Here is a 20,237-nt window from a genome sequence, read left to right on the forward strand (position 1 = left end):
AGACACCACAGAATATGCTTTGAGGAAAAAGTCCAGGATATGCACATTAACACTCAAAATTGCCTTCACCAAACAAGGACACTCCGCCAAAGAAGTAGATTATATCCTTGAACAGGCCACCCAACTACCCCGAGAGAACCTGCTTTAATACTGAAATAAAATTCTCTGACCCCACACCCCTACTTGTCACTATCACCCCAAACTGGAACCTATACAGGGTATCGTCAAACAACTATAACCCATACTCAATGTGTACCCTAGCCTGAAAGAAATCTTTCTTGAACCCCCTCTTCTGGCCTTCAAAACTACTCCCCAATCTCCAAACTCATCATCACAAGCAAACTCCTCACAGGCCAGGAGACACCAACTTAAAGCAGCATCAAACCCCACCAGAACAGATGAAAAATCAGCAGATATATCTTCACTGCTACAATGATCAATACCACCACAACACACTTTGTAAGATACATGGGTCCTACACATGCCTATTACAATATGTAGTGTATCTCATCCAGTGTGCCCAATGCTCCAATAACCCCGGGGTTATTTGCAGAAAATAATGTATAAGCGCGGGACTAGGGACGTACTGGCTGCCGCTTCTAGCAGCTCCCATTGTCCTGGAGCAGCAAACCGCGGCCACTGGGAGCCGCGATAAGCCGAACCTGCAGACGCGGCAGGTAAACAAACCGGCGCAGCCCGCCAGGGGCTTTTCCTGCACAAGCAACGGAACAAGTTTGGGAACCACTGGTGTAGAGCAATCTCTTTATTATGAAAGTGAAACTAAATGTAGATTTTTTTTTTGGTTACATAATTGTACTCAAAAATAATTCATGGAGGCAGCCTTTTTTGTCAGTGCAGAGACCCAGTGAAGTCAGAATCCAGCTGACTGTGGCTTGAGGATGGAGTATACATAAGCACTTATCTTTCCAATTCAAACTCTGATATTTTATTGCATATGTAGAGGTTTAGAAGGCTGCCTAGCTCTAATTACTAAGGTCACCAAATATAAGCTCAGTTGACTTGGCTACACACGGCAAGCCAGGGTGTGAATGTACAGTGTTGTAGCCTGTTGCTCACTGACAAGCCATGTGGACCTTGGTACTGTACACCAATCATTCTCTAGCATGCCTTGATTTACTTCAGTTTGAAATAGCAGTATGTCAGACTACACTATAGAACTTTTAGTGTGCAGTAGCAGCGTCCACACAGCATGTGCGGCAGGCTAGAGTGCTGTACATTCACACCTTGGCTTGCTGTGCACTAACTGTGTAGCCAAGTCAACTGAGCTTATATTTGGTTACCTTAGTAATTAGAGCTAGGCAGCCTTCTTCAAATAAAATAAGAACTCTTCTGGACCATCTCCCAAACCTTCAGCTGAACTCAAACCATGCTTTCGTTGTCACTTCTAAAAACTCATTTTCTGGTACAATCAAAAGAAGATTTTCTTTCATAAAGTGGAATATTTAAGTGTACCTTTTTGCGTGTTTCTTAAAAGGGGTATAGTTTAAATTCATTAAGTAGCATAACAAATTATATTCTCAATCTCTGCATAGAATTTTTAAGGTACATAGGGCCAGACACTCAGCTGGTATAAATTGTCATAGCTTCATTGACCTCCAATTGAGAATTTGCCTCATTATCTCCACCATTCCTGTCCATGTCCCATTTTCTGCACTGGTGAGTCACAAAGAGGTTTCTGTAGAACGGAGAAGATTTTACTTAACTGCCTTCTGTAATTAGTGGTTTCTCCTTGGCTCAGCAGCTCTCTGCCACATCACTTAGCTCAGTGTAGGGGGACAAGAGACAGATATCTATGTTTCATGCTTAGCAAGAGAGATGAGATGGGGAAATTTTGTTTTGGGAGACATTTCTTTTCTCAGGAATATAGTAGTTGGTTTGCTTTCTTGGCGTGTGTGTGTGTGGGGGGCAGAATTCAGTAGTATTTTTAATTATTTTCAAGGTATAGGCTCTATTTTTGTGTGTTAAAATATAAATACAAAGTAAATACTGAAAATGTTTTGTTTTGTATACGCTATGTATGTTTTGTGGGATTATTTTTAGAACTTGTAAACTGTTTTCCCATGCCATGGAAATTTTCAAAAATGATTGTGGGGAACTGGGAGGGTAATCTGGAAAAAAATTGGATTGTGTCAATGACACATTTCAATAATTTCAAAAAGTTGAATTTCAATTTTTATATTTTGCCTATACATTTTGAAATGAAAAGTAATTTTGACTCCCAATCAGAATGTTTGTGTTTCAACAAGGTCAAAATGGGATGTTTTGACAGTTTCAAACTTTTTTCATTTTTTTTTCAAAACCAAAAAAATTGTCACAACGAACCTTTTCCTTCAAAAAGGTTCAATATTGACAAATCAGCATTTTCTGGTGAAAACCATTTAATTGACAAATTCACAACCAGCTGTAACTATTTTATAGTTCAGCAACATCCGGAGTGACTTTGAAAGTTTTCTTACCCTTACTTTTTAAGAAGCATTTGAAATGCAAGGGGCACAAATTAATTGATTATACAAATATTCAATACGAATGCTCTCTAATTTCAAAATATCTGTTTTCTCACTAGTAGCTAATTAAGGCAGCAGTGGAAGAGCTGCCAGATCCACTTCTCTAAATATATAACACTGACGTTCCTTTATATTCTGTGTGTGTCTCATGGTAATTATACCATGCTGCATGTTGTTTCTTTGGCAGTTACTCTTCAAAAAGGGCCAAAAAAAAAAATAGTCTCTAGCTCACCGGTTTATACATTTAGACAAGTTTAACTGAAAATCAATATAGGATGCCTCAGAACAGGATGAGTCAAAAATGCTATAGGTATATCCAAGACTAAAGGAAACTCTTATTCACCAACTAAATCCAGTGTTATTTAGGTGACCCCCATCTTTTCCCATGCCTTTTCTGGGATATTATCCATCACCTCATTAATGAGTTAGCACTGAAAGGTAAAACAATCTCTTACCGTATTGTTGGGATGGTAGTTGAGATGCAAACCACTGTCACAGAGGGGAGATGATGTGCCACTGCTTTGGTCACTAGGGACACCTAATAAAAATAGTCATGCATATAACATTGTCCCATATTACAGGATGTTAGAATTTGTATTCATACAGTTACATTTTTGTCCTAAGCACTGTCATGGGTACAACTAAGCTATTCACAGACAACAGTTTGTTTGTTTCTCTTCTTACTTGTGAAATATCCACAGACTGATTTTTATGTGTTTGTTATTCAAAATTAGCCAATGAATACTGACACAAATAGTAAGCCTATGGATTTTTCACAAAGTATTACTGTGAGCATTAGCTTTTAATCATTCACACTCTGATTAGTACAGAGAGAGACTCTCACTGGATAGCCCAGTGGTAAGGAAGTGGATTAGGATCTGAGGGTTCAAGTCCCCACTCTGCTTCACTGTACATTCCAGACAGCGCCTATAAGCAGGCAAGAGAGTTCTTCCTAGACCTGAGAAACCTTCGTGCAAAACAATCACTGAAAAGGAAATGTATCACAGAACATTTTGGTTTTGACAAGACAACTGTTTTTCAATGGAAAAGTTTCGAAAATATTTTGATTAGTTCTGTTTGCGAACAAAAACATTGCCTGTACGAAGTTTGTGAGAAATAAGGAATTGATCATGAATCTATGCAAATAAATTAAAATATTTTAGAACAGATTTCATACACCCACACATAATATATATATATATATATACACACACACACACACACAATAGGTTTTAGACCTAAAAACTATTTTTTGTTCTCATAATTAAAAACTAAACGTTATCTTCACACTTTCAGAAAAAAGGAAGTTGAAAGAAAGCAGAGGTGAATAAAGACATACTCACACATATAGACCGGCACTGATATACTGTAGCTATCTACAAAGGTGTACCAACAATTATAATGTATTATAATTAGAAGCAGGCAGCTGCTTCCATACACATCTTTCAGATGCCCATTGGGGCTAGTCAACTAAACTTCTGTTGCACTAAAACAAAATACTATTGAGCTCAGAGTTGAAGGTATATCACCACTAAAGCCCCTGAATGAAATTTAAATTGAGAAGATAAGACCTTAAAATATAAATGTGCAATCTCAGTTTTACATTTAGAATATATAAACCGTTCCAATTTCAATGCCATTGTATGTTTGAAAGAAGGATCTTTAAATACTTTGGGCCCAAACCTTAGCTCGTGTAAACTGGTGTAGCCCTACTGATTTCAGTAATGCTATGCTGATTCACACCAGTTGAGAGTATTGCCTCCTGTTTCTCCAGCAAAGATAGCATTAGCTTGCAATGAATGTCAACACAGCACCTGGTGATATTAAAAGTTCATAGTCAGGCCACAAAAGTGGCTGCAACAGTTCCTGCCAATTACTGACCATCCACAGGAAATTTGGAAACTAACGGTAGAGGTTCACGTGAACAATGAATAGAATTTTCTTGTGGCTAATCACAAATGCTTACAGGCACAATCTTCATTCAAAGGCAATTTGAGAAAAGCAGGCGCCCTTTTCAGAAAGGACACTGTTAGGGTCACTTCTTCTCCAGCATTCCGAAGAACCTGAACCTGAAGATTCAATAGAGAAGGCATCAATACATTTTTTTAAAAAAGACAGTAACAGTTGTAAACAAAACCCAAGTTATCTCTCACAGCTCATATTTGCTCTCTGACTTACTACAAGACACATAAAAAAAGAAACAAAATCATGAAGCCTACCACAGTCTATTCTCCAGTGTCCTTAAACAACTTTGTTTTTATCAAGTGTTATTTTGTAAACCTTTCCCATCAATGCACAGAGATTTTATATTTGTAGCTTCCATGAGCTCCTCATAAATCTACAGGAATTGTGTGTAAATCCCATCCTGGGGCACTGGGTATACAGAAGCAATGATGATAGGATCACAACACATTAGATGCAGTATCTAAAACTGACTTTGCAATTGTGCTGTGCTGTCATTGTTCCCCCATATCTCTTGGCACAGTTTAGACTGTGGCTGCTCTAAACTAAGCCTTTTTGGCTATGACCCTCAAGAGGCCTTTCTGCTAGCTAGGGATTCCCAGAAAGCAGTGTCTTGATCCTGGCACACTCTCTGTGCGGGGTGGTGTAGCCCGCGCCTCTTCCCGCAGCCTCCATTGGCCTGGAACGGAGAAGTGCGGCTAGTGGGGGCTGCGATCGGCCGAACCTGCGGATGCTGCAGGTAAACAAATCGTCCCAGCCCACCAACGGATTTCCCTGATGGGCTGCATGCCAAAGTTTGCCGATCCCTGGTCTAGGCATTTACCAATAGGAGCTGAATTCCCACAACAGCTAGTCTATGAGGGACGTGCGCACATTATATAAGGGGAAAATGCATATTATTTTTTCCTCTTTCAACTCCCTAAATGTCTATTCCTAGCTCCGTGAAGTTCTGGGATAAGTATGATGTCATACTGTTGTGCATGCTGGGCCATCTCATCGGAGCAGGAAGGGATGACCATAACAGGGTTCAAAAAAGAACTAGATACATTCATGGAGGATAGGTCCATCAATGGTTGTTAGTCAGGATGGGCAGGGGTGGAGTCTCTAGCCTCTGTTTGCCAGAAGCTGGGAATGGGTGACAGGGGATGGATCACTTGATGATTACCTGTTCTGTTCATTCCCTCTGAAGCATCTGGCATTGATCACTGATGGAGGACAGGACACTGGACTGGATGGGCCATTGGTCTGACCCAGTATGGTCGTTATGTTCTTATGATGAGCTTGAACCTTTAACATTTCTATTTATGTAAGTATGTATTTGGGAAAAGGAGTGTTTGTACCGATGAAAAAATAAGTTACTGGATTAGGCCCAGGATATTTTTTATTCATATATATGAACACAGTGAAGGAGAATCCAGCTGTCAGTGATAAAGTCATTGATAAGCATTTTATCTTTTCTGCCATCCAACCATCATAATGAAGAAAATGGGGACTTACCACACGTATCAAGTTTCTTTCAGTGGATTTGTCAGTTATATCTATTGCAGTGATAAGTTAGGAAGTGTTTCAAGTTTGCTTTGAAATGTAAGATAAGAGGATATCTTTTGCACAGTAAGAGAATATTAACTGATTTCTCAGGCCATCTTAGAGCACTTTGGTATTATCACAGTAACAAATTCTGCTGAACCATTGCCAGTACCTACGGTGCATTAATTGTAGCATAGTAATGAGTGGGGAGCACAGAACTAGGAGTTGTATGCTGCTTTGTGCAGTAAGGTACAGCTCAACTGGGAACCGGCAGTGACTTACAAGGGGTGAGTTTGGCCCTCAGAATTGGGATTTCAGGGTTTTCTTACTGGCTTTGCAATAACTACAACCAGGAACAAATACTTTAACCTCTTTGTGCCTTTCCACACATGTAAAATGGGGATGATAATTACTCACCTCAGAAGAGTAATGTAAACTATTTATTAGTATTTGAAAAGTTATTTGAAATCCGTGGGTGAAATGTGCAATACATGTGAAAATAATTTAAATTAAGTGCTATAAAACATTGTTTCAGTATGGAATGCATTTCTAATAAATAGAGAGAGTTGTGATTGCCTAAAAGCATGAAAATGAAAGGCTGAATATAGCAATATTAAGTTAACATAAATAAAAATGGCATTAATGAACATTTTGCTTCATATAGGAAGAAAAAGGTGGGGAAAGGGAGACCAATGGATTTTCTAGGATTTTTACATACTATAAATTATATTTCTTGGTCTTCAAATATTGTTTAGTAAATATTTACTAGACTACTACCTGCTGGCCATTAGTTTCTTTCTCTTCCAATGGTAATTGCTTTACTTTTCAAAATAAAATCATAAAGGGAAAACAAAACTAGTTTTTAAAACTATGATTGTGTAGAAGAAAATAGCTTACAGTGCAGCTGACTTGATTTTGCTATTGCTTAAAAACAATAGGTGGACCTCATCATCCATGGGATATGGCATCTCCAGGGCTTTACCCCAAGCCATACAACTGGTTTGTTATGTGATGCTGGGCAAGTCACTTAACCTATCTGGTCACTTGTAAAATGTGTATATTACTACTTACTTAGTTCTGAGAGCTCTATTGCTTAATAATATTCTCTCTATGTATTGGAGAGACAAGGTGGGTGAGGTAATACCGTGTATTGGACCAATTTCTGTTGGTGAGAGAGAGGAGCTTTCAAGCTAACATAGAGCTCTTCTTTCGGTGACCTTCACCTTCCTCTTTGTGTTAGTTCGAAAGCTTGTCTCTCTCACCAACAGAAGCTGGTCCAATGCAAGATATCTCTCTAATATCCTGGGATCAACATGGCTACAACAACACTGCATCTCTCTATATAGATCTTTTAAAATGTAGGACTAAACCATAACTCTAAATGGAAGTTTAAAACACTTAAAAGGGTGAGTAGAGGTATGTGGATAAATTTTCCAGTAGCCTGCTAAATTCTATACTTCTCCTCCACTCCTTTATACCAATAGTCCATTGATCTTTCTTAGTAAAACTACTCCAACAGTTGACAGAATACATTAATGAAATGCTCATTTTCTGTGTCTTGTTAAAGCACAACCAGCAGTTTAACTGATGAAGGGCTATCTAGTCCATAACGAATTACCTTAATTTAAAACAGAAAGTGGCTATTTTAAGAAACACCACTGCATAATAACTGAACAGGTGAACTACTAAAGACGCCAAGTTCTGCAGATAATCTGAATTATAAGTATTTCATATAATTCCTTGAGCCAAATTCAGATCACCTTAATTCTCATTTGGAAAAGAGGTTTCCAAGTTGGGTGCACTAGTTGCATGCTACCACACTGTTTCTCATTCCACCTGTGCAGTAACCAGAGATGTGGTTCTAGGGCAAAGCCTATTGTCCTGTGTATGATCAGGCCACAGTAGTAAATACACTCTTTGATTTGGTCATGCTAACACCAATTCAGGTTACTTAGAATAACTTGTACGGCATAGTGGGCTCTGCATGGGAGTTTAATCAGGTTAAAGTACAGATCACACAAGAAATGCACTATTTTTGTTAGTGTTAGTCACAGTTCACCTACCATAACACAGAGTATGCCCTGAATTTGGCCCATTCTCTATAACATAAAACATAAGACTAAGGCAGCAAGGTTTGGGGTTTTGTTTATTTTTAAAGCCACACAAAACCTGTTCAACAAAATAAATTACTTCTTTCAACAGAGTCAGCTAGAAAATATAGTTAACCCAGTTTAAGGTTCTATATTTTTATCAGTGCACAATGTGGTTATGCATCCTTAACCAAACTAAAAATGCTGTCAGTTTGCAGCAGACAAAAAGCCAAACTGATGCACCAGCATATGCTTGATGCAGGAATGGGAGAGTTGCACTGTAAAGGAGCTGGTTACAGCTCCCCAATTCTCTGTCTCATTCATCTTCAGCCATGGCTGTTCTAACCTAGGCTCAGTTGTGCCCAAGCAACCATCTGCTGGCTCAGAATTCATTGGTGCTCCAGTCAATTCTATTCAGTCCATGATTCTGTGGCTAGCAAAGTAAGTAATTTAAGTTCCTTCTCCTTTTAACATCAAATGAGTTAAAATATGGCAAATATTACGCATTATTATTTCCACAAATTTTTTCAAAAGACCGAATACTAAAGTGGGTAGCAAGATGACAACCTGTTTCCAGAAAATGAAACAGCAGATTTGGATAACTTGGGTGTCTCCTCAAAACATTTGGATCATGTAGCTAAGTATCTAAAGTACTGGGCATTTACCAGAAATTAACCTGAACCCTTGGTGGGTCATCCATCTGTAGTATATTCTATGGAGAGACAAAAAGGTTCTTATAAGAACCAGTTCAAATGTTAGTCTGAATGTTAACCAGCCCATCCCTCGGCCTGCACCGCTTTCTGCAGCCCCATTGGCCTGGAGCGGTGAACAGCGGCCAGTGGGAGCTGCGATCGGCCGAACCTGCAGACGCGGCACGTAAACAAACCGGCCCAGTTGGCCGGGGCTTTCCCTGAACAAGCGGTGCCCTAGTTTGAGAACCACTGGGCAAACAAGATATGCATCTCTCTCTCTCTCCCTGTCTGTCTCTGGCATCGCACCCAAGACAACAAAGGAAAACAGCCATTGGACTCTGGCGTGGAGGGTTCTGACCTGAAGAGTTTGGACAGTGACCTTTCTGGAAGTATGTGGTGAGAAATTTCACTTGACTCTAATATAGTTTGTTAAATTATACAATAGTAAGCATTTTATATTCATTTTTCTCATAATCATTTCTGAATTTTATGCCTAATTACTTGTACTCACTTAAATCTATTTCTTTGTAGTTAATAAACTTGTTTCAATGTTTCCTCTAATCCAATGTGTTTAAGTTAAGTGTCTGGGTAACTCCATTTAAGGTAATAAACTGGCATATTATTCCCTTAAAGGAATAAAAGACTTAATATATTTGTCCTGTCCAGGAGAGGGCTGTGCAGTACAGAACATACATTTCTGGGGGAAAATCTGGGAATGGGGTGTGTGTTGGCATCACTCTGTGATATAACCGAGGCTGGTGATAGCCAGAGTGTAACCCAAATGTGGCTGGCGGGCTGCAGTTACACACAGACACTCAGGGTGTGGTTTGCATGCTGGAAGGTTGTTTGTGAGCGCCCCACATGGGAGCCACTTCAGCCAGGTAACGTAAGGAATTGTGCCCCAGTATGCCACAATGCCTCAAGCAGCTTATACAACAGCCTGTATGATGAACAGACTCACCTCAATAAACCCACCAGAACCAGAATCAAAAAGTAGTAGATACACGAACTCAAAAACCCTCAGTTGGTGTAAGGTAAATAACTTCCCTAGAACTGTGGAGGACCTATATGGACCTGTTGGGGTAAGGTTAGGGGTTATTCCAAGTCCCTAGAGATTGCCTCCCCCAGCTTCAATAGGGAAACATATTGGAGCCAACAACAATTGGCACGGTCCTAGTTAAACAGGGGAGGAACACACACTGAGGGAATGCAGGAGTGTCCCACTCCTTCAGCATCTCTAGCCAGTCACTGGCAAGCTTGGAGAGGACAGGAGATAACTGGACCCTCATCCTCACTTTTTATTAATGTAAACCTTAACCTGGTCCACTTGGGGCCTCTTTTTGCTGAGTTCCAGGGTTGTAGAGATAGTCTTTCCTCTCATACCCTGGGATGGCTCAGTCTGACCCTTCTGGATGCATTAAGAGTCATTGCCTCTGAGGTATGTGAGCATTTCTTTGTGCAGCTTTGCTGGAGAACATGGGTCTTGGATCACTGCTCCATGGGTGTGAGAGTCTCAATTTCCATGATTTGAAGCAGATGAGGCCCACCTCATCAATGCTCCACTGTGGATGAAGAGTTGTAGGAGGAGGGGAGAAGGAGGACATGCCCTTCATCCCAGATGGAAGAGCAGAGTATGATAGGGAGATCTCGATGGACAGAAACTCAGATCCCAGCTGGGACCATTCACTTTGCAGCTGCTGGTGAGTCAGAAAGGCACATCCCCTTCTCCCTTATACAAGAAGCACACAGGTAAGACTCAGAATTGGAGTCTGGGGACAGTAAGACTCCAGCCTAATTGAGTTTGAACTGGAGGATGGAGAGAGTGTCCCTGGGCCCCTAGCCCTTAGCCTGCTACTAGTCCAGTGTAGGCCCCAGGGTCCCAAGGATGGGGTTCACCTGTGGCCCACAGGAGGGAAGGGATCTGATGAATGTCTCGTTCCATTATGCCAGGGTAGCTACACAGGTCCTTCCACCTTGGCTGTGATGACTAACATCCCCTGCCCAACAAGGGATGTGGGGTAAATTGGCTAAACCATTGGCCCTGGTTGCCCAAAGACTAGGCAGCCTGCCAGAAAAAGTTTCCCCCCACCCCCAGTCAGATAGACAACACTATCACAGGCTTGGGGTGGAGCCCATGTCTCAGCAGGCCATGGAGCAATCAGGGCAGGAGACACACTCATCTCCAGTTACCAGCACACCCTCTGGGGCCTGATACACTGTACCTATCTCTGATGACACACAAGCAGGAGACATGGGAGCCAATGCTCCAAGATCTTTTGTGAGGACTGATCGACCTCTTGGGATGCATTTAGCAAAATAGGTAGAAAATAAAAAAATATGGAAAGGAGAATTTATGGATGTATTCACCCTATTTTTTTGTGAGGTTCAGGCAGAGAACACTTTAAAGGGAAAAGAAAGATGATGACAAACCCTTCAGACCTAAGTTAACTCTGATCCTTGGAAACTGGGCTGTGACATTTTGCATATATACAAGCATAATTTGTGAGAGAATCCCTGAGAGAAGTGTTAGCTTGTTCAAGCATGAGGACTTAATAGCAAAGGCTCATGTTTCATACAGGGGTATAACCTGGTCAAGATATGATAAAGAATTTTGACAGAAGATGAAAGAGGAGCCAGAATTACCACGGAATTAAAAGACCAGGACCTCTGGCTGGAGTATATTGCTCCTTATCATTGTGTCTAGCTGGCTTCTACAGACAGTGGGTTGTCAGTGCCAAAACCACAGGCACTAAGATAGTTTCTTTTGCATTTAATGGTGGGAAGTGTTTTTGTTCAACACCACTGTAGGAAGTGTTGGGGTCAGCAAGGTGCCTTCCTTTGCTATAGAGGCAAGGGAAAGGCTCCATAAGGTGGTAAGAAAGGAAGTCAAGAAGGGTGCAATATTTCAGCAGAGGCAATGGGGGGATGTAGCACTTATGGGAAAAGGCCTCCTTTCCCCAGTGAAATCACAAGCATTATAGACTATTCTAAAAGGATGGACACAGCTTATTTATTAAATGGATTTTCAGCTGATTTCCAAATTCCATAGAAAGGAGCAAGTTGTCATATTTGGGCTGAGGATATCAGATCTGTTAAAGGATTTGAGCCTGTAGTGCAGACAATATTTGAGCAGAGGTTACAGTGAAGAGAGTAGTGGGACTATTCTCAAGCCTTCCAAAATGACATTCATGAATAAAAGTTTTGTTTCTGGTGTGACAACCAATCTGTTGTTCGGATAGCGAATGGGCAGCCAGCTAAGTCTACTTAATTACCTAGTTTGTACTTGCAAATCCAATTCTATTTAGGTCACATTTAAAGAGACCCACATGACCTCCATGCAAATCAGGTCATGGAGTTGATGGATAATAAGACTGCAGGTTTGCTTATAAGGTATCATCACAGTAATGGCATGTTGAGATGAATGAGTGAGTACATTCAGTGGAAGGAGGACAGTTTATTAATATTTAACAATGATTGAATGCAAATATCATATACAACAGAAGTCCACAAAGAAATATACAACCACTTTTTAGGTACACCCATTCCAAAAGACAATTAAAAATTCCAGCAAATGAAGTTGGGTATATATTATATATGCTAGTTTTTTCTAAAGGAGCAACTATTTCTAAACTCACCAGTGAACAGCCTGCAAAACTTAGTGAAGTATTTATTGAGATAAATCTTTCAGACAGCTCAACCCTTTCAATTAAGTAGTATTATACACCTCAATCAGCATTACAAAGTACAGTAATATTTCAAATCATAATAGCAATAGAACTGTGATTACTGATTAGCTACATGTTTATGCTCTCAACATTAAGTTAGAGATGTGTCAGCAAAAAAGAACAATGCCCGCAAATGAGAATAAAAGTTTTGTAAAACAGAAGCATGAAAAAATGCTGTGACATCATTTTTCCATGCTTCTCTCTTACTAATGCTTGATACCATTAATAAATGTCATCCCAAAGAACATCGCTGTAATCAGATAACACATTCCCACATCATGTACTCTAAATACTAGCTCTGAGTTGCTAAATACTGTATTCACTGACCTCCATAGTATTTCAAACCATATACAGGCCATCAGCTCCATATGGAGATTATGAAAACCAAGGAGTTTAAAAGTTATGTATTTAGATTCTGGCCTGCAAGAAACTCCACCCCAAAGGGCACCTATCCAAAACACCCTTGGCATACAATTGAACCATATGTTTAAACGCAATAAGAACCTGGCAGTTACAAAACAAAAGTCACCCAAAACAGCAGCACTTCTCCTTCCTCCCTCCCCAGCACACACCATTTCATCATGTAAACTTAACAACTCCTTAAACCCCTCACCACACTTTCCCAGCAAACATAAATCCCACTCCCAACGGCTTCAGCTCTTTACCAATATCCAGTCAGACTGACATGTTTTGCACCTTGTCCAGAAGGTCAAAAATATCAGGTGATTTTGGATGACCCTGGCGGGGGCTGCAGAACCAGATAGAAACCATTTCAAAGGAAAGAGGTCCTTATAGAGAACAGTTTGTCAGCAGCCCCTTTCTTTTATAATGAGGGGGCTGGGGTTCAAATGAGCTTCTGCTGTGGCAGGCAGTTTGACATGGGGAAAGAGGCAGGACTTGAGACATTTAAAGTTCTATAGGTCATAACCAACGCCTTATACTCCACTCGAACAATCAGGCAGCCAGCACAGATCACAGAACCCTGGTAATGCATATTGCCACTGCAAGATCCTGTTTAATAAACCTGCTACTACATTCTGAAACCGTTTGTTTCCAGATTGATTTAAAGTGAAGCCACATGTAGGCTGTACTGCAATAATCCAGACTTGAAGTGACAAAGGCATGAACAGTAGTAGCAAGGTCCGCATCTGAAAGAAATGGGTGTAATCGCCAGGCCAGCTGCAGATAGAGAAATACTCTTGGCTATTGATGCAAAATTATGATCTTATAATAGATGAGGATCCAACACAGTGTCCAGATTCTGCACTGGAGTAACAAAGGGTGGGCAAACACCCTCAACAAAAGGGGCTGGGGATCATCAGTCTTACCATACTTTTAGTTGCTTCCAACATCGATCTGGACTGGCGTTTCAGCCTGCCAATTCTAGTCCATGTTCCAGTTTCTCCCAAACATTGGGCTAGAGTAGTTATTCATTTTTTCATGAATGTGCTAAACTATCCGCTAAATTTATCAAATATTTTCTGGCCAGATGTGGACTTTCCTTCTCTTGGTATATGCACACAGCACAGTTCCAAGGCCAGAATTTGAGCCTTGCGTTAAAAACAAAATGAAAACAAAACAAGTAGTGTTTGGCTCACTTTTCACAACAAAGAAGTTATTCACTGAATTTAGTTTTCTCTGTATGTTCATTCTTTGTCCATCAACAGAGCACAATTTACAAATGTATTTTCTGTTCAAAGGTTTTATGTGAATATATTTCAGCTTCTGGAATGCTCACCGACTCTTCGCTTCATGTATGGCAATGGGTATTTGATATTCATGATTAAAAATGTGTACCATTTTGCTTGAACACTCAAAATCTGTTCCATGACTGGATAGACAAAGCTCTTCTAATCAGATTTCTTGTATGAATACTTGAAATTAAGAATTTAAAATTCATTTACTGTGAATTTCTGCAATATTTTTTAATATTTACAGTTTTGGTGACTGTTCCCACTGAATCAAATTTATTTCAAAAATCCTGAATACACACACATGTACAGTGAGCATCGAGCTTGATAGCCAGCTAGTTACCAACATGTAATCAAATCTAATGTATAATACTGTATGGTGTGCTGTGTAGGACAAGGATAATATACAGTGCTGAGACTGATATATTTTAACTAATTATCTTATTTTATGCTTTCTAGTGAAAGGCTAACTGTCAAGAATTAAATACTTACTAGGCATGTAAAGACTACACATTTCACTGTTCAAAATAGATGTGCATATATCCGTAAAAGGGGATTCTCTCAGATTGCTCCTATGACAAATATAGGTGTCACCAGGAGAAAAACACAAATAATTCTTTGCCCATTTTCATGGAGTTTAATAAGAATTTGAGTATGAGAATTTCCAGTGCCCAAAATTTTAATGAAAAATTAAGAAATTAAGAAGAATGTACCCAGTTACTGGATCTATGCCAGATATGAAACAAATTTTTAGGATGGCATCTAATTTATTTTACCCTCTCCTGCTCCATATCTGCTTCCAATATTACCTCCTGCACAGCTTATGAATGGGTGCCACAGTAGAACCCTAAGAACATTTAAAGCAGGGATCGGCAACCTTTGGTACGCAGCTCATCAGTGAAAGCCACTGATTCGGACAACTGCAGCTTCCACTGTCCCCGGTTTGCCACTCCAGGCCAATGGGGGCTGCGGGAAGTGGCATGGGCTGAGGGATGTGCTGGCTGCCACTTCCCACAGCCCCCATTGGCCTGGAACAGTGAACCGCGGCCAGTGGGAGCTGCAATTGATCAAACCTGCTGATGCTGCAAGTAAACAAACCATCCCGGCTCGCCAGCGGATTTCCTTGATGGGCCACGTGCCAGAAGTTGCTAATCCCTGATTTAATGTGTCCTCATTATTTTGCTGATTAACTAAGAATAATCACAGAAGAAATAAACACTTGTCTCTTCCATACAGATTCTTTTCAAAGGCTTGTAAGGCACTAAACATTAGGGTGAAACTCAAACTCATGTAGAAATCCTGCACAAGGTCTTTGTGCTTCTGAAGTCTTCCTGTAGCCCTCATTTGAGCATTGACATAACCCTTGTGTTGGTCCTCTGCATAGGTGAGTGTTACCCATTAAGCCTCACAGTACCCCTGTGAGATGCTGTAGCTAAGTATTATATCCGCAGGCTCTTGGATTTAAAAGTAATAATACTAGTAGATCTTTATACATCATTGTACAAACAGGAAACACATACAGAAAGGTTAACCAATTGCCACATATCACACAGCAAGACTGACAGAACAAAGAATGAAACTCAGATCCTCTGCCTTCCAAGCCTGATTCCCCACTTTAACAATTAGACTGAACTTCCTCTCAAGAGACATAGACAAATAACACTCATAACTGGTAACCTGCTAGTCATTCAGTTCTAAAATTGATACTAAGAAGAATCCAGTAAGTGACTCAAAAAAGTATTGAGAATGCTTAAGAAAATCAGATAACAAGGTCCTTGGTGTGGTTGAAACTCAGCTGTAAATTATTTTTCTCACCATAATTTTTCCCAAATTAGCATAAAAATATAAATTTCTGAAATCCACTGGTTCACAAAAAAATTAAACTAGTCAGTCTCAACAGCGATCAACATTTTTTAAATCAAAGTTCTAGCCTTGGTTAAGTTGGTATTTATAATAGATACACTTTCTACCAATAGTGTATACTTAAACATCATAAAAGTACTGTCCCAGGAGAGGTGAAAAGTATGTGGTGATAATACCAATGTTCTGCAACTGACATGGGGTCCAATAGGCCTTATGTGGGCCCAATATAAAATGTAGAATATCACAGTTTCTAAACATCCAAATCCAGATATCAAAATTCTATAGAAATGTGAGCTTTTCTTCCATTTAGGACTAAGAACTAAGACAGTGCTACTACGTCACTTCCAATTCAAATATTGACCAGGTGACAAATCTGAGGAACTGTCCCTGGTTGAGGTGTCAATAGAGGAGGGTTTTGGAACAAATGAATGCATCTTATGTATAATAGTCACCAGGACCAGGCGATAATTCAGTTCTAAAGGAACTCAAATATGAAATTGCAGAATTACTTATGGTATATAATCTATCATTTAAATCAAATTCTATACCAGATAACAAAAGGATAGCTAAATGTCACACCAATTTTTTTAAAAGGCTCCAGAGGGGATCCTGGCAACTACTGGCCAATAAGCCTAAGGCTATTCAGCAAAGTAAGCAATCATGGGATAAGAGGGAAGATCCTCTCCTAGATCAGTAACTGGTTAAAAGATAGGAAACAATGAGTAGCAATAAATGGTCAGTTTTCAGAACAGAAAGAGGTTAATAGCAGTGCTCCCCAGGAGTCTGTATTGGGACCAGTACTGTTCAACATATTCAAGAATAATCTGGAAAATGTGGTAAACAATTATGTAGCAAAGACAATCCAGGAAGTTTTTGGAAAGTGTAGGGGACAATTTCCAGGTGCAAGTGCTGGAGGAACCAACTAAGGGCAGAGCTCTTCTTGACCTGCTGCTCACAAACCAGGAAGAATTAGTACGGGACGCAAAAGTGGATGGGAACCTGGGAGGCAGTGACCATGAGATGGTCAAGTTCAGGATCCTGACACAGGGAAGAAAGGAGAGGAGCAGAATACAGACCCTGCACTTCAGAAAAGCAGACTTTGACTCCCTCAGGGAACTGATGGGTAGGATCCTTTGGGAGAATAACATGAGGAGGAAAGGAGTCCAGGAGAGCTGGCTGTATTTTAAAGAATCCTTATTGAGGTTACAGGGACAAACCATCCCGATGTGTAGAAAGAACAGTAAATATGGCAGGCAACCAGCATGGCTTAACAGTGAAATCCTTGCTGATCTTAAACACAAAGAAGAAGCTTACAAGAAGTGGAAGATTGGACAAATGACCAGGGAAGAGTATAAAAATATTGCTTGGGCATGCAGAAGTGAAATCAGGAAGGCCAAATCACACCTGGAGTTCCAGCTAGCAAGAAATGTTAAGAGTAACAAGAAGGGTTTCTTCAGGTATGTTAGCAACAAGAAGTAAGTCAAGGAAAGTGTGGGCCCCTTACTGAATGAGGGAGGCAACCTAGTTACAGAGAATGTGGAAAAAGCTAATGTACACAATGCTTTTTTTGCCTCTGTCTTCACAAACAAGGTCAGCTCCCAGACTACTGCACTGGGCAGCACAGCATGGGGAGGAGGAGACCAGCCCTCTGTGGAGAAAGAAGTGGTTCGGGACTATTTAGAAAAGCTGGACGAGCACAAGCCCATGGGGCCAGATACGCTGCATCCGAGAGTGCTAAAGGAGTTGGCGGATGTGATTGCAGAGCCATTGGCCATTATCTTTGAAAACTCATGGTGATCGGGGGAAGTCCCGGATGACTGGAAAAAGGCTAATGTAGTGCCCATCTTTAAAAAAGGGAAGAAGGAGGATCCTGGGAACTACAGGCCAGTCAGCCTCACCTCAGTCCCTGGAAAAATCATGGAGCAGGTCCTCAAGGAATCAATTCTGAAGCACTTAGAGGAGAGGAAAGTGATCAGGAACAGTCAGCATGGATTCACCAAGGACAAGTCATGCCTGACTAATCTAATTGCCTTCTATGATGAGATAACTGGCTCTGCGGATGAGAGGAAAGCAGTGGACGTGTTGTTCCTTGACTTTAGCAAAGCTTTTGACACGGTCTCCCACAGTATTCTTGCCAGCAAGTTAAAGAAGTATGGGCTGTATGAATGGACTATAAGGTGGATAGAAAGTTGGCTAGATTGTCGGGCTCAATGGGTAGTGATCAATGGTTCCATGTCTAGTTGGCAGCCGGTATCAAGTGGAGTGCCCCAAGGGTCGGTCCTTGGGCCGGTTTTGTTCAATATCTTCATAAATGATCTGGAGGATGGTGTGGATTGCACCCTCAGAAAATTTGCAGATGATACTAAACTGGGAGGAGAGGTAGATACACTGGAGGGTAGGGATAGGCTACAGACGGCCCTAGACAAATTAGAGCATTGGGCCAAAAGAAATCTGATGAGGTTCAACAAGGACAAGTGCAGAGTCCTGCACTTAGGACGGAAGAATTCCATGGACCGCTACAGACTAGGGACCGAATGGCTAGGCAGCAGTTCTGCAGAAAAGGACCTAGAGGTTACAGTGGATGAGAAGCTGGATATGAGTCAACAGTGTGCCCTTTTTGCCGAGAAGGCCAATGGCATTTTGGGCTGTATAAGTAGGGGTATTGCCAGGAGATTGAGGGACGTGATCGTTCCCCTCTATTCGACATTGGTGAGGCCTCATCTGGAGTACTGTGTCCAGTTTTGGGCCCCACACAACAAAAAGATGTGAAAAAATTGGAAAGAGTCCAGCGGAGGGCAAGAAAAATGATTAGGGGACTGGAACACATGACTTCTGAGGAGAGGCTGAGGGAACTGGGATTGTTTAGTCTGCGGACGAGAAGAGTGAGGGGGGATTTGATAGCTGCTTTCAACTATCTGAAAGGGGGTTCCAAAGAGGATGGATCTAGACTGTTCTCCATGGTAGCAGATGACAGAACAAGGAGTAATGGTCTCAAGTTGCAGTGGGGGAGGTTTAGGTTGGATATTAGGAAAAACTTTGTCACTCGGAGGGTGGTGAAACACTGGAATGCGTTACCTAGGGAGGTGGTGGAATCTCCTTCCTTAGAAGTTTTTAAGGTCAGGCTTGACAAAGCTCTGGCTGGGATGATTTATTTGGGGATTGGTCCTGCTTTGAGCAGGGGGCTGGACTAGATGACCTCCTGAGGTCCCTTCCTATGCTGATATTCTATGAAAGTATGCAGATGATACAAAACTACTCAAGATAGTTAAGTCCAAAGACTACAAACTGGATTACTGGGCTACAAAATGGCAGATGAAATGCACTGTTGATAAATGCAAAGTAATGCACTTTGGAAAATATAATCTGTACTATACATACAAAATGATGGGATCTAAATTAGCTGTTACCACTCAAGAAAGAGACCTTGGAGTCAACATGAATAGTTCTCTGAACACATCTGCTGAATGTGCAGCAGCAGTCAAAAAAGCTAACAGAATGTTGTACCCATTAGAAAAAGGATAGATAATAATCAGAAAATATCATATTGCCTCTATATAAATCCATGGTACTTCCACACCTTGAATACTGCATGCAGTTCTAGTCATCCAATCTCAAACAGATATATTAGAAATGGAAAATGTACAGAGAAGTGCAACAAAAATTATTAATGGTATGGAACATCTTCCATATGAGGAGACATTAAAAAGACCAGGACTAATAGGCATGGAAAGAGGAAACTAAGGGGCCAGGGGGAAATATCATAGAAGTCTAAAAAATCATGACTGGTGTGCAGAAAGTGAATAGGGAACTGTTCTTTTCCCCGTCACATAACACATGAGCCAGGGGTCACCAATAGGCAACAGGTTTAAAACAAAAAAAGGAAGGACTTCTTAACACAACACATAGTCAACCTGTGGAACTCATTACCAGAGGATGCTCTGAAGGGCCAAAACTATGACTGGATTAAAAAAGAATTAGATAAATTCATGGAGGATAGGACCATCAATCACTATTAGCCAAGATGGTCAGGTATGAAACCCCTTGCTCTGGGTGTCCCTAAGCCTCTGACTGCCAGATGCTGGGACTGGAAAACAGGGAATGGATCACTTGATAATTGCCCTCTTCAGTTCATTATCTTTGAAGCACCTGGTATTGGCCAGGG

General features: G+C 40.8%; 1 protein-coding gene across 19 annotated transcripts in view; it reads right to left on the reverse strand.

Annotated features, from left to right (window-relative positions):
- SNTG1 (syntrophin gamma 1) overlaps positions 1-20,237 on the reverse strand; it is a 526,846-nt gene that overhangs the window by 163,269 nt on the left and 343,340 nt on the right. For all 19 annotated transcript variants that reach the window (XM_073331218.1, XM_073331217.1, XM_073331225.1 and 16 more), the window contains 2 exons: positions 4,492-4,594; positions 2,981-3,063 (listed from right to left, as the gene is read on the reverse strand). In XM_073331218.1, the coding sequence (XP_073187319.1) occupies positions 2,981-3,063; positions 4,492-4,594 (186 nt within the window). The remainder of the gene's footprint in view (positions 1-2,980; positions 3,064-4,491; positions 4,595-20,237) is intronic.

Source organism: Lepidochelys kempii, chromosome 2 (genome assembly GCF_965140265.1).
Source record: "Lepidochelys kempii isolate rLepKem1 chromosome 2, rLepKem1.hap2, whole genome shotgun sequence".
Classification (NCBI taxonomy): Eukaryota; Metazoa; Chordata; order Testudines; family Cheloniidae; genus Lepidochelys; species Lepidochelys kempii.